The sequence below is a fragment of the Sminthopsis crassicaudata genome, chromosome 2, assembly GCF_048593235.1.
Source record: "Sminthopsis crassicaudata isolate SCR6 chromosome 2, ASM4859323v1, whole genome shotgun sequence".
Classification (NCBI taxonomy): Eukaryota; Metazoa; Chordata; class Mammalia; order Dasyuromorphia; family Dasyuridae; genus Sminthopsis; species Sminthopsis crassicaudata.
Window position 1 is genome coordinate 306,318,769 of NC_133618.1, and position 14,690 is coordinate 306,333,458.

General features: G+C 32.5%; 1 protein-coding gene across 17 annotated transcripts in view; it reads left to right on the forward strand.

Moving 5' to 3' along the window:
- Window positions 1–14,690, forward strand: part of CEP128 (centrosomal protein 128) — a 495,022-nt gene that overhangs the window by 84,784 nt on the left and 395,548 nt on the right. For all 17 annotated transcript variants that reach the window (XR_012486452.1, XR_012486453.1, XM_074289837.1 and 14 more), the window contains 2 exons: window positions 12,673–12,759; window positions 13,951–14,025. Coding sequence is in view for 15 of the 17 variants with exons in the window: in XM_074289837.1 (XP_074145938.1) it covers window positions 12,673–12,759; window positions 13,951–14,025 (162 nt within the window). In the remaining 2 variants the exon portion in view is untranslated. The remainder of the gene's footprint in view (window positions 1–12,672; window positions 12,760–13,950; window positions 14,026–14,690) is intronic.

The window sequence follows — 14,690 nt, forward strand, 5'->3', positions numbered from 1 at the left end:
ATTTCCAATTTGTAGCCATCATACAAAGAACTACTATAAATGCTTTTGTATATATAGGTCCTCTTTCTTTCCTTTTTTCTTTTTGGATATCTTTAGAATATAGACCTAGCAGTGGTATTTCTGGATCAAAGGATATGTAGTTTTAAAGCCTTTTGGGCATAGTTCTAAATTGCTTTCCAGAATGATTTACCAATATGTATTAGTGTCCCAGTTTTCCTACATTTCCATCAACATTAGTCATTTTCCTTTTCTGTCACATTAGCCAATATGATAGTTGTAAGGTGGTACGTCAGAGTTAATTTCTTTCATCAGGAGTGATTTCAAGCAATTTTTTCATATAACCATAGATAGCTTTGATTTTTTTCATCTGAAAATTGCTTGTTTCTATCCTTTGACCATTTTATCAGTTGGGAAATGATTCATATTACAAATTTGACTCAATAAATACCCCATTTTAAAGAAAAAACATGGGCTAACTCCAGAAGGTTAAACAACTTGATCATTGTCACCTAATTTGTGTGTATCAGAGTTTGGCCTGGAACCCAGGTCTTCCTAGTGTCAGTCAGCTCTTTAATCTACTATGCCATAGTGTGTGTGTCTATGCTTGTGTGTGCATGCTTGTATATGTATGTATGTTGTATTAGACTTTCAAAAACATTCTATTTTTCACTTGAGGTCAAATATCCATGGTTTATTAATGATGATAATGAATTTTCATTTCATTATGTATAGGATTTTGCCAGAGACTACAGGTAGCCAAATATATATATATATATTTTCAGTTACAGAGAAAAGTAGGTTTAAAAGTAATATATGAAGTACTTTCAATTGCCTAATGATTTAACATATTAGAACATATTATTTAATAGATTCAACAACTGAATATTCTTAGCAGTTGAAGCTATTCTAATGGTAAGGAAGAAGAGGTTTTGAAACCTATCTTTTGCTTTTTTTCTTTCCTCTGTCCTTTTGATTTAAAAAAAAAATCACAATATTCCTAGATTACATATCCTTGTGAAGTTTTGAATTCATTTACCTCCAAAAAAATTGCAAAAGTTTAATACTCAGCCTATTAATTGTTCTTTTAATGGAAATGTGCACACATTAATAGCAATTTTTCTTTAAAATTAAAATGTTCCTTTGGGATTTTCCATCAGGGCACTGTGCTCTTGCTATGATTTTTAAATGTTATTAAAGACAATATGAATACCAGAGCAGAGCTCATGATAACTTTTTATGTAAATAGCTTTTAGAAAGAAATGGGCCTTAAAAGGCAAAATAACCTGTTAAGATTCTTTGGGGTTCCATTCCCTTTCCCTCTTTTTAAAAATGCTTTTATTAGATAAGTTTTTAATATAGTTCTGAATAGCTTGATCTCAAGAAATGGGCCTAATACAAACACAACTATACTCCATGAGCAAGATAGTAAATGAACCAAACATTTTTTAAGAAAATTAGTTAAATAAAGGCTTCTTCTTGAGTTCCTCATAGTTGAATTGCCTCATTGTACCTTTACAGTATTATTGTAGTGTTCCAGTTGGTTTTCTGGAGGTCTCTGGACTAGCCTTCATTTCAGTAGAGTAATCACCAACAAGAATAGCCAGGTGTTAAAGTCCAAATTCTTTATTGTCTCTTTGTCTGGGGCCTGGGCTAGCTTAGTCTCAGTGGAGGAAATGCAGGAAGAAAGGCCAGCCATGGCGGTGGTATAAGATGGAGTGAATCTCTGAGTCCTAAGGGCTTGTGCTCCAGCCTCCAGCCACTACCAAGGTAGACAATGGAATTAATCTGTCTCTGAGTCTGACCCTGGCTGAGTTTGTCCCAGCTTATACTGCTTTATTATAATTAGATCAATTATAGTATACTGAGTATAAACCAATCACTATATCACTAGGAAACCATTATTTGTTGTAAGATTAAATCAGTCATGCTGAACTAGAGAACTATTAATCACTATGCTAAACTAGATAACCATTGTATTTATCAATTCCACTGACTTAACACCTTGTAAGAATCCTTGTTTCAAGTAGAGTTCTGGCCCATAACAATTATAATTTTAGATTTGTTTTCTTTCCTTTTCTTTAATATAAGAAAAATAAATATGGTAGGTCAAGGCGATTAGAAATTATGGGGTTGGAATATTTATGTAAACATTTTCAGATGCAAGGAATATAAGAACCAAGAATTGTATTAAAAGATGGCTATGCTTTTTCTAGTTAGCATAATAGAAATTTAATGTTTTAATGTAATTTCCCTTAGTGCCTAGTATAGTGGGACCTGCATACAATTATTTTCAAGAATTATTGACTCTTTAATGACTAATATGGAAAACAGTGGTACAAATAATTTTTTAAAAAGCAGATACTATATATATTTTTAAGGTGTTATAGTGTCCCAGGGTAAAGAGAAAACTTAGGTTAGGTATCATGGTATAACATTTTTCAAGCTGGTTCCTATTTGAGATTTTCATATGATAATGACTTGATCTACAAAGATATTGTTGAGGATAGTGATTTATTTTCTTCCAAAATATATTATGTATCAAAAGTGCTTAATACGTGTGACAGTTTGTAAATATATAAAAACCTATTTAATTTCCTGTAGTTTGCTCCAAAATTTTTTCTATCTCCTTGATTTCAGTGTAACATTTGTAAGACCCTCAAATATATTTCAAGTTCAGGAGTATTGTGTCCCAAATTAATTTGAGAAATATTAATATAATGGTCTCCTCACTGTTTCACAAAACAGGACTATTCCATTTCTTGGCCTCTATTCCTATGTGTGGAGTGCTTTCCCTCCTCATTTCTAATGTCTGCTTCCTTCCCTGGCTTCCTTCACATCCTAACTAAAATACTATCTGCTATAGGAAATCTTTCCCAATCTCTCTTCATGCCTTCCTTTCCCCTTTTTTTTCTTTCAATTTATCTTGTATTATAGCTTATTTGCATATATTTTTTTGTTTCGCTCATTAGATTGTGAGCTTCCTAAGGGCAAGGATTGTCTTTTGATTCTTTTTGTATCTTCAGTCTTTTAAATTAACTTAATTAGTATTTATTTTTAGAAATAATTGTTTATTATCATCATTATTATTAGTAGTAGTAGTATTAGAAGTAACTGTTTATTTTTAGAAAGAATCTATGGGAGTAAGATTAGGGAACAGAAATGAAGATATATTGATGGATAGATAGACAGATAAAGAAAGAAAGAATATTAAATGCTTACTATGTATCCTGTGATGTTTCAAGCACTGGGGAATAAAAGTACAAACATATAAGATAGTTTATGACCTCAAGGAATTTATATCCTAATAGGAAAAGACAGAAAATACAAGGGTAATGGGAAGAGGAGGGAGTGACACAGTAAGGGAACACCAGGGATACAAGAGATTTAAACATTCTTAGATGGCAAAGTACTAGAAAGAACAAAATATCAGTAGAATCCACATTTTATAAATATATACAGAATTCCTCCATATAGAGAGTTATTATAGGACATTTAAAATATTAATTGATTAAAAAGAATTCCTAGTAACCTTTATGAAATACTCAAGACTTGCCTAAAGATAAATTATGGAAAAAAGACATCTTTCCCCTTCATGTTTTAATAGTCTTTTATTTTTCTAAATACATGCAAAGATAGTTTTCAACATTCACTTTTGCAAAATTTTATGTTCCAAATGTATGTCCCTCTCTCTCCTCTGCCTCTTCCCCAAGATAGCAAGCAATCCAATATAGATTAAACATATGCAGTTCTTCTAAAAATATTTCCATATTTGTCATGCTGTACAAACAAAATAAAAACCAGATCAAAAGTGGAATAAAAAAGCAAGCAAGAAAAAAAAACAAGCAAATGAGAGTAATAACAAAAAAGGTGAAAATACTGTCCTTTGATCCAAATTCAGTCTCCATAATTCTCTCTCTGGATGTGGTGGCTCTTTCTATCACAAGTCTATTGGAATTTCCTTCAGTCTTCTCATTGCTGAGAAGAACCAAGTCTATCACAATTAATTATCACATAATCTTGTTTCCGTGTACAATGTTTGCTTGGTTCTGCTTACTTCACTTAGCATCAGTTCATGTAAGTCTTTCTAAGCTTTTCTGAAACCAGCCTGCTCATTGTTTCTTATAGAATAATGTTTCACAACATACATATACTATAACTTATTCAGCCATTCCCCAACTGATGGGCATCCACTCAGTTTCCAGTTTCTTGCCACTACATAAAGGGCTGCTACAAACATCCTTGCACTTGGGCTCCTTTCCCCTTTTTTATGATCTTTTTGGGATACAGGCTTAGTAGAGATACTGTTGGATCAAAGAGCATGTGCATTTTTATTGCCATTTGAATGTAGTTCCAAATTGTCCTCCAAAATGATTGGATAAGATTATATCTTTTTGAAAATAATTTTCTTCCATTCTCCATTCAGTAATTCCTTCAGTTTCCTAGGCTAAAGTTTTAAATTTGTGAGTGGGGATGTGTGTGTGTGTGTGTGTGTGTGTGTGTGTGTGTGTGTGTGTGTGTGTGTGTGTGTGTATACCATGGACCTACCTCTTTGGAATAGTTTTATATATGAGGAATTGAGATCCAGAGAGTTGAAATGAATGGCCCAAGCTCTCTAGTAAAGTGGTGTATCTTGGATTTGAACTGAGGTCCACTGGCTTCTAACCTTGATTCACTTTCTCCTTGACTACTTCCTCTGTGGTTAAGTCAGCAGTCTCTTTTATGCCAGCACCAGAGATTATGTCTTGGAGAAATTACTGGCCTTCCACTTTGTTCTTATTACTGACTACCTCTTTGGCAACATTATTCCAGGAAAGGTCCTATAATGCCGTACTTCCTTCTTTCCTCCTTAGACACATTTTCTGCAAGCTTCTCCCCTAATTGTTTCCCCCTCTTTATAACTTCTCTACATTTCTGAAACTGAGAACCATGACCAAATCAATTTTGCAATTCTGCCATTATTCCTGGATAGAGGATGTCAGTCTGATCACTTGTAGCCCCAACTCAACACACCCGTAACTTTGATTACCAATATGCCCCTCTCTGTTCACCATTTCACACTCTATATTGTGCATTCCCCTATTAAAAGTAAGGTCCCTGAGGACAGGACCTGTCTGCTTTTATATTTGTATCCCCATCTCATAATATGGTGCTTGACACATAATAAGGGTTTAATGCATTTTTAAAAATCATTCAATCAAAGTAATAATTTTTTCTATTCTACCATACTGTCTCTTGGGTTGTGGATGGGGAGATCAGAAAAATGGGGAAGAACGTTTATCAATTAGATGGGGAGGGAGAAATTTATAATCAGGTTTCAAAAAGTTGGTTACTTTGATTTGTAGACCCCATCCCCCATCTAATATCAAATTACTTTGTATGAGGGAAAGAACCAGATGACACATTGTATATTTGTTGTTGTTCAATTATTTTCTTTTTCATTCATGTCTGACTCTTTGTGACTTCATTTGAGGTTTGCTTGGCAAATATATGGGATAGTTTGCTATTTTCTTGTCCAGTTTATTTTACAGATGAAAAAACTGAGGCAAACAGGGTTAAATGACTTGCCCAGGGGCCCTGACTCTAGACCTGACACTCCATCCACTCTGGCACTTAGCTGCCCCTTTGAGTAGGGGGTTATTACCAAATTCCTCATGCTTATTAGTTCCACTTGAATTGTTCCTATGTTTTTTTCTCAGTCTCCTTTGCCTCTTATGAAAGACTATATGAAGCACTTGGTGTGGAAAAATGAGGTGATTAATACTTTTTACTTCTTGAGAAGTTCTGTTTTTCCTAAGATTATAATGGTCCCTTTGGATGCATCATTGTTGAGTTGAAAGAGTACCAGATCGAGGATCAGAAGAATGCAGAGTTCAGATCTTGCTTTTTTTACACTATTGTTTTTCATTTGGAAATAAATAATTTAATTTTTATAAGCCTTAGAAGCAGTCTTAAAAATGCTAATAGCATGAATTCTTTCTGTTGAGACAACTAGGTGGTGCAGTGGATAGAGCACTGGCTGTGGGTTCAAGAAAAACTTGAGTTCATATTCGACCTCAATGTTTATTTATGTGATCTTGGGCAGGTCACATAGCATCTTTGTCTTAGATTCCTCAACTACAAAATGGGGATATAAGAGTAACTACCTCATAATCATCGTTACCCTAGCTCTTTTTTCTGTATTTCTGAAATTTAATGTGCTGTTGATGTTCCATCAAATATTTTTGCATCACCAGGTAATCAATTTCTAAAAATCTGTATCTTTATATCATCTACCTAAGCCACATGAAGGGATGCTTCTATCTTTGATCATGAGATCACCCATAATAATTCCATTTTTATAGTCCATTACTTTGAAATTTCTCCTTCTGATCTTGAGCTTCTGTCCTTACTGGATTTCTATTTAGTTTTTATTGGAACTTCTTGCTAGACTGCCAGGCTCTGGATTTACTTTCTTTTCTTCAAAATCTTGACCCTTTAATTAGTCAGATCAAATTTATGCTGTCCTTGATCTTTGAAATTCTTGCCCCATTGTCTTCTTGTCAATCAACTTTCTGTAAATGTCATCCCTGGATTGCTCCCATAATCCATTTTGGTGGGTCCTGCTTAAGTGCTGTTGAACCTTGATGCAGGATGTTATATAGCTGTAATGAATAGGTCCACTAAAAATTGTTTTCCAGTCTTAACCAATCCCTTAACTGTATATCTTCTTGCAAATGACTGTACATACATTTCTAGTCCTGTTATCTCCAACTTTCTACTAGATATCTTCACCTGCATGTCTCATAGGCTTATCAAATTCAACATGCTTGAAACATATACCCCCTCCTAATTTTTCTACTTCTCATGAGCATAACTTCATTCTTCTGGTAATCCATATTCACATATTTGGCTTATTTCACATTTCTTTCTGCCTTTTCAGAGGTGATATCCCCCATACTAGGCATGATCTTCCACTTCCATTTCTACCTCTTCAAAGCTCTGCTTTACCTCATAGCTGAGCTAAAATGCCATGTCTTTTAAGAGCCCATTACTCCTTACTTATTAGTTCTCTTCCCCATTTTTACTCCACAATCAGTCCCAAATCATTTTGCTTTTTAAAATGTATATATTACTTTCATTTAAAAATATTTAATGACATGTTATTTTCCCATTTTAATATAAGCTTCTTGAGTAGATAACTATATTTCATCTCCTAATGATTTGTATCTTGGACTTCCTAGCATAGTGGCTGGAATTTGGAAGGTACTTAGTATGTTTGTGTTTGCTGATTTGTTTTCCAGTTTATGGTTTTCCTTCTTAACATAATTGCATTGATTTTATTTCTACATTAAAAAAAACTCATATCATCAAAATATAATTTTTGGTTTTCATTATTTTTGATTAGAAAGTATTAATCTGAGTTGTCAAATTATTAGTTAGATTAGGAGACTAATAGTGTCACCTCTGTTTTCCTCTAATTTTTAAGTGCTTTTATATATTGGAGAAGAGTATTCATCAATAAGATGATGGGACTAATTCCATTGTCCAATGGGGAGTATACTGCCTAAACCCCCCCCCCCTTTTTTTTTTTTTTTTTTTTTTGGTGGGGAGGAGTTTGGATTGCTTTTTAGTTTTCCTAATGGTTCCTATCAAATACGATGCCCTTGACTGGGCAGTTTATATTATTGGACTCATGAAGTATAGGGTTATTGAATTTATTTTTTTCTTATATTTCCTTATCTAGTCTGTTTTCTTGATTTACTTTCATATTTTTAATCAAGTTTTTTTTAGAAATGAAAATTTATTTCATATTAACTAAAAGCTTGAAAGTGTAATAGCTTAAATATCATTTGATAAATTCTTACTTATATGCATTATATTCCAACAGAGATAGATAAATAAATGGATCCTTCCCTTCTGAACACAAAATCTCATAGGGGTGTGATAAGTAAGACATAGACAAGTATAAGAAATTCATGACAAAGATGCAAACTGTGCCTTCTTGATGTCCAGAAGTAAAGAGTTTTTATGAGTTAAGAGGAAGAAAGAATTGTTTTATTGTGAAAAAGGCATTTGAGCCAAGGCCGCTTTGATTTCAGCAGGCAACGTGAGGTTGGAATGGCAAAAGAAGGAGGGGGCATTCCAAGTGAATGACACAGTATAAACAGGCATGATAGGATATTTATGAAAACCTAGATTGGTTGGAATGAGATTCCTGTGAGACAAGCCTAGAAGAATAGGATGAAGTTTAAGACTGAATAACAGGTGACAGAGTTTGAACATGGAACAGGGTAATAATAGAAGAAGAAAACAGTGAGATTGTGAAGATAGAAATAACATTTGACACTGATTTTGTGTGGGGAAGTAGGTGGGTTTTAAGGAATGGAAAACCAAAGATATTGGGTGGATAAAGCATTAAGTAAGTGTAGTCATATACTCAACTAAGCCAATTCCAAGATTTTGAATATAGATCGAATAAACAGTAGAACTATTCCAGAGGTATTTCTGATTCAAGATCAAATGGGAAGATTTGGAAATCTTTTTTTTTTTTTTTTAATGAGTTAAAGGAAGAGGTAAGAGAACTCTTTTCAAAACTGATTTATTATTATATTTGTTATGTGAATGATTAGATGCCACAGAGTGGATAATAATGCCTTAACATTTTTTGTATTATAAGAATCATTAGAATCTCTCTAATACTTTTAAAGGGGAATGCTTTTAAGGTGTTCAGGAAGGGCTAGCACCTCTGGTATATGGACTTGTGGAGCTCTTTTCAGGATTGCTCATTCAGCTTTGGTGTCCATTTCTCATCTAACTCTTAACCTGCCGCTCTACGAAATTGTAGTATGTGCAGTGGCCACTGCAGGTAGGCCTCAAACTTAGATTTTCTACTCTAAAAAATGTAAAAACTTCCCCTGGTAGAAGAGGCAGTTGAGAACAATTTGTTCTAATTGCCATGAAGTTGGCTGAAGCAGGTACTGTATAGTACTTAGAGCTTGTCCAGACATCAAAAATTCCAAGGTCATCCACTGAATCATGATGAGCCATTCCCTGGAAGAAAGAATGAGTGACAACTTTGTGCAACTCTATCTCATTTAAATCCAACTCATGTTCAAGTTAAGGCATCATTTTCATGATGTCATTGTTTCTCTTCAAAAATGAAGGACAAAAAACAATATAGATGACAATGACATTAACTTAACCACAAATAGTCACTGTGTCCTTTGACTGCACCTTATTATAGAAAAGTACTGCGAGTCCGATAAAATAACAAATATTACTAATTAATTCAGTACTGTAAAAGGAAAGAACTAACACTAATCTGAAGTAAAAAGTATCCGAAATGATATTTATTAATACTATAAATATTGTTGCATGTTTAATTTCCCTTCAAAATGAAAATTAGAAAAAAGATAAAATGAGTTATGTTTTGGGACAAGAAAAAGCCAAAATTATAATGCAAAATGAATGGAACATGGTAGATGCAGTTTTAAGTCTTTCAAAAAGAACAAATTCTAAATAGTAAAAGAAACTTATAAGTATTTGAACAATTTTGAAAGCTTTTTTTTTTTTTTTAAAAAAAGCTTACATAAATATACTAACAATTCTTTTAATAATATATGCTTAATAACCTCACCTAGGAATTAGCCATTTTGATTATATCTGGTCAGGTTGCTTTCATGTCCATTTACAAACTGACTTCCTATTTATATGGAAACAGGTTTTTTTCCCCCAGTGGGTTATAAAATGTATTAAAATGTGTGTGTGAACAATATTCTATGATGATCAATTCTGATGGACGTGACCTTCTCCAACAGTGAGGTGAACCAAATCAGTTCCAATAGAGCAGCAATGAACTGAACCAGCTACACCCAGTGAAAGAACTCTGGGAGATGACTATGAACCACTACATAGAATTTCCAATCCATCTAATTTTGTCTGCCTGCATTTTGGATTTTCTTCACAGGCTAATTGTACACTACTTCAAAGTCCAATTCTTTTTGTTCAGCAAAACAACTGTTTAGTCATGTATACATATATTGTATTTAATTTATACTTTAACATATTTAATATGTATTGGTCGACTTGCCATCTGGGGGGGAGGGGAAAAATTGGAACAAATGGTTTGGCAATTGTCAATGTTGTAAGACTACCCATGAAAATATCTGGAAGATAAAAACTATTAAAAAAATTATCCATGTATATGTTTTGAAAATAAAAAGCTTTAAAAAAAAGGAAAAAAATAAATAAAATATATGTGTGAGAGATAAAAAGATGACTTTTTAACAGAAGATAAATTGAGATCTGGAATCTTTATTTAAATAAGCAGAAGAGATCAGAGAATTCTTGCAAAAATGTAGTTTGATATATTTGCTTAGGTATAATTTCAAATTATTTGTTATTGAAGACCTATTTTCTTTTGAATCCATATATTTTGAATTTTTTTCCATGTATAATATCTCTACAAAATGAACATCAATAATTATGCATACTAAAATTGTCAGGCATTTTTCTTGCATGAAGAGAATGCTTACTGGGATATTTTAAAATATTGTTTCAAACACTAATTTTTTTACCTGTATGTGCAAAAATATTTGTGGCAGCCTTTTTCATAGTGGCTAAAAACTGGAAATTGAATGGATGCCCATCAATTGGAGAATGGCTAAGTAAATTGTGGTATATGAATGTTATGGAATAACATTCATCCAGCAGGATGAATTCAGAGAGGCCTGGAGAGACTTACATGAACTGATATGCTGAGTGAAATGAGCAGAACCAGGAAATCATTATACACGGCAACAGCAAGACTATATGAGGATCAATTCCGATGGAAGTGGATAACTTCGGGATTGAGAAGATCCAATTCAGTTCCAATTGATTAGTGATGAACAGAACCAACTACACCCAGAGAAAGAATACTGGGCAATGAATGTATATTGCTTGTATTTTGTTTTTCTTCCCAGGTTATTTTTACCTTTCTAAATCCAATTTTTCTTGTGTAACAAGAGAACTGTATAAACATGTATGCACATATTGTATTTAAGATATACTTTAACATGTTTAACATGTATGTAACTGCCTGCCATCTAGGGGAAGGGGTGCAGGGAAGGAAGAGAAAAGTTGGAACAGAAGTGATTGCAAGGGACAATGTTGAAAAATTACCCATGCATATATGTTCTGTCAATAAAAAAAAACTATTAAAAATACTAATTTTTTTTTTTTTGGTAGTTTCTGTTCTGAAAAATAAGCCCTTTGTATTTACCTGTTAGGTCACACAGTAGATAGAGTGCTGGGTCTGGAATCAGGAAGACATCTTCCCAAGTTCAAATTTTATCTCAAATACTTACTATGTGAGCAAATCACTTAACCCTGCTCACCTTAGTTTCCTCACTTTGAAATGAGCTGGAGAAGGAAATGGCTAACACTCTAGTATCTTTGCCAAGAAAACCCCAAATGGGGTTATGAAGAATTAGTCATGACTAAACAAGAACAAGAAAATTGACCTCTTTGTTTCCCTTAATCTCTTTGGCCCTCAAGTGTAAAATGAAGGCATTGGATTTTTTGATCTTGACAATCCTTACCAGTTCTCAATATTTGCTTCTATAATTTTCTTTCACTGATATAAATCCAGAAGGAAAATGTGTATGTGTATGCATACACATATGTACATAGAGACAGAGAGACAGAGAAAGAGAGAGAGAAGGAGGAAGGAGAAGAGATATAAGAATTTTTTTTTCAATTTGTGACATTTCAGACTGAATTATGAAAATATGAAATATGTGATATGTTTATTATATTGTGCGGATATTTCAGTATCGGTAGCAATACTGTCTAAATACTAGAAACATCTTAAGTGCTTCATTATGGCATGTAGGTGACATAGGTTCTTGACGGCTATGTTGATAGAACACCGGTTCTCTAGAATATACCATACGTGAGATTTTCCTGGTCCATGTCTATTTGCACTCATTCATTACTCATTGGCTGAAGACTATCCTAATTAAATTTGGAAAAGGACTTCGCCAGGAAGTTGGTTTAGTATTTTCTGTCATTAATATTAATTAATAATAACCATTATGTACCAATTATATTCAGAATATAATGCTAGCTACTGTTGATGATTTAATATTTAGATATAACCATTTTATGGGAGGCTATAGTATATATTTATATACACGTATTATTATGCATGTATGATATGTAAACATTATGTATATGTAGGTATGTATGTTTAGCTATATCATCTATTAGAAGTGCACTAAGGATATAAGAGCTGTGAACAGGAGTATTCACCCTTGAAATTTTTTGAAATTGTGAAGTATGTCTAAATTGCTTGCAAGAAAAGATAGACAATATAACATTTTATTTTAATTATTTAAGCAGTGTTTATGCTTAGTTCAGTTTACAGTTTACAGTTCTGTATTCACTGAATGTATAACTATACATTGTAATAATTTCCAAAGAGGAATCTTTATCATTTATTTTAAAGATTGTTTCTGATGACTACATCTTTAGGAACAGAAAGAAAATTACTGCTTAGTGTATAACAGTGTACAGATTGTGTTTTACAAAAATACCTATTTTATTCCTAATAATTGATGCCTATTCTTAGTAAATGCTAATGACTTTAATGCTTGAATATATATGGAACCATACTGATAAATATTCATATTTTTTCCCCTTTCATTCCAGGCTCTGAGGAAACAGGATGCTAAAGCTAGTGAAAATGAGGGATTGATGAAAACCAAATTAAAACAATCTGAAAGTGAAAAAATTCAAGTAAGAATTTTAAAACCTTTTTAATCTTTGAAGAGTGATAATTTTGCTGAGAGATTTTCTGTGAGTAGCTTAAAACTGATGTGTAAGATCATTGGCTGGAACAAAGCACAATTCTTATTTAGGTGCTGATGTTGATGGATTCACCTGGTTAGAATATTTTTAGTTTGAAGAGTTGCCATGGTCTGCCAAGCTGATCTTAGAGAAGATGTATTTATTTCCTAGTTATCTATGGCTGATGCTCTGTCTCTTTTGTAGTTGAAGTGAACATTACTATTGTATAATGAATGGGAAAACATCATAGAATGATTCTGCCATAGATATAGAAATGATTATTTGAAAATTTGGGTACTTTATGTATATTTTTAAAGTTTACAAAAAGGTCATATAATTGTGAAAATAAGGCAAACATTCTCAGGAAAGATTAAAAGCACTACTTATTTAATTCTAACAACATGGATTAATTAAGGATCTATTATATTCAGGATACTATTCCTAGACTCTAGAGATATATAAAGAAAAAAAATTTAAAAAGCAGTTTATACCCTTAAGGAGCTTTCATTATACTGGAGTTGATTGTAGTTATTAGGGGAACATATCTATTCCTATTACTACTAAATTTCTTAGTTTGAATATGACTTTTCATACTTAGTAAACTCTCTGTTCTTAAAAGTTCAGTTACTTTCATGGTATTATCTCAGTGCTCTGGGTTATATCTGTAAATATATGAGTGATATTGCTAAGAAAATCTGAAAACAGGAGCATTTTTACTTTGAACTTAGATTATGGGTTAGCTACTTTTATATTGCAAAGAAAGGAGATTAAAGGAAATACATATTAAATAGGTTAGTTATATCAGCCTTTATTGTAATGCTGTTTCATGTGATAAAATTTTCATATTATATTGCAAAGAAAGGAGATTAAAGAAAATACATATTAAATAGGTTAGTTATATATCCGCCTTTATTGTAATGCTGTTTCATGTGATAAAATTTTTAAACAATCTTAAATTGAAGTTTTTAGTAAGAAATTTATATTTCTTACAAATAGTTTGTACCTCTAGGTTTAGGATATCCACTAAAAGCTTTTCAGGTTTTACTCCCCCAATCTCTTATACTATGTCAACTGTGATTTAGTTCCTTGCAGTTACACTGAACCTTCAAATTTCTTTTTTATCCGCTATTGAAACTTTAGGTTGAGCAGGAATTGGAAATATCCCGAAGGCTGTTGGCACAGTCAGAAAGCAGTCGAGAATCACTTTTGCTTCAGGTAAATCTCTGTAAGCTATAAAAATATTTTATATTAAATTAGATTGAGTCTCTGTGTACTATTAAGTCCTTTAAAATAGGTGAACAAACTCACTTTGTATTCTTAGACTTTTTTACCCCTCTTGAATGTATTAGCATATATAAACATTTAATGGATTTCGGAAATTCAGAATAAGGTGGTAAAAGACATGGGTTCCCTGTGTGACAATGTGTCTTTCTGTACCTTCACATTTATACTTCATATTTTTCTTGGTGTGGAAAATATAAAAGTAGACTAGATCTATTCTATGAACTTTTCCTGGGAGCAGTGAAAAATGAAGGAGAAAGTAAAAGATATAAAATAGACATTTGTAGATTGGGGTAACTTTGAATGCATTACTATGTTGAACTTATCTTTTTCAGGGGTTGCTTGCTATCTTTTTAAGGAAAGATGTCTTCATTTTTAAACATTACATTTTCTAGTCAATTTTTTTTTCAAAATGAGCATTGGGCTCTTTTTATATTTAAAATATAATATCTTTAAATAGCTATGTTAATTTTATTGGATAAGAAATATGCTTCTCTAATGTCCTGTTTGTGTTTAATACCAATGGTAATTATACTGTATTATGTTTTGAGATATGTCTGTGTGTATTACACAATGTGTGGTAGACATGGGTGCCAGAT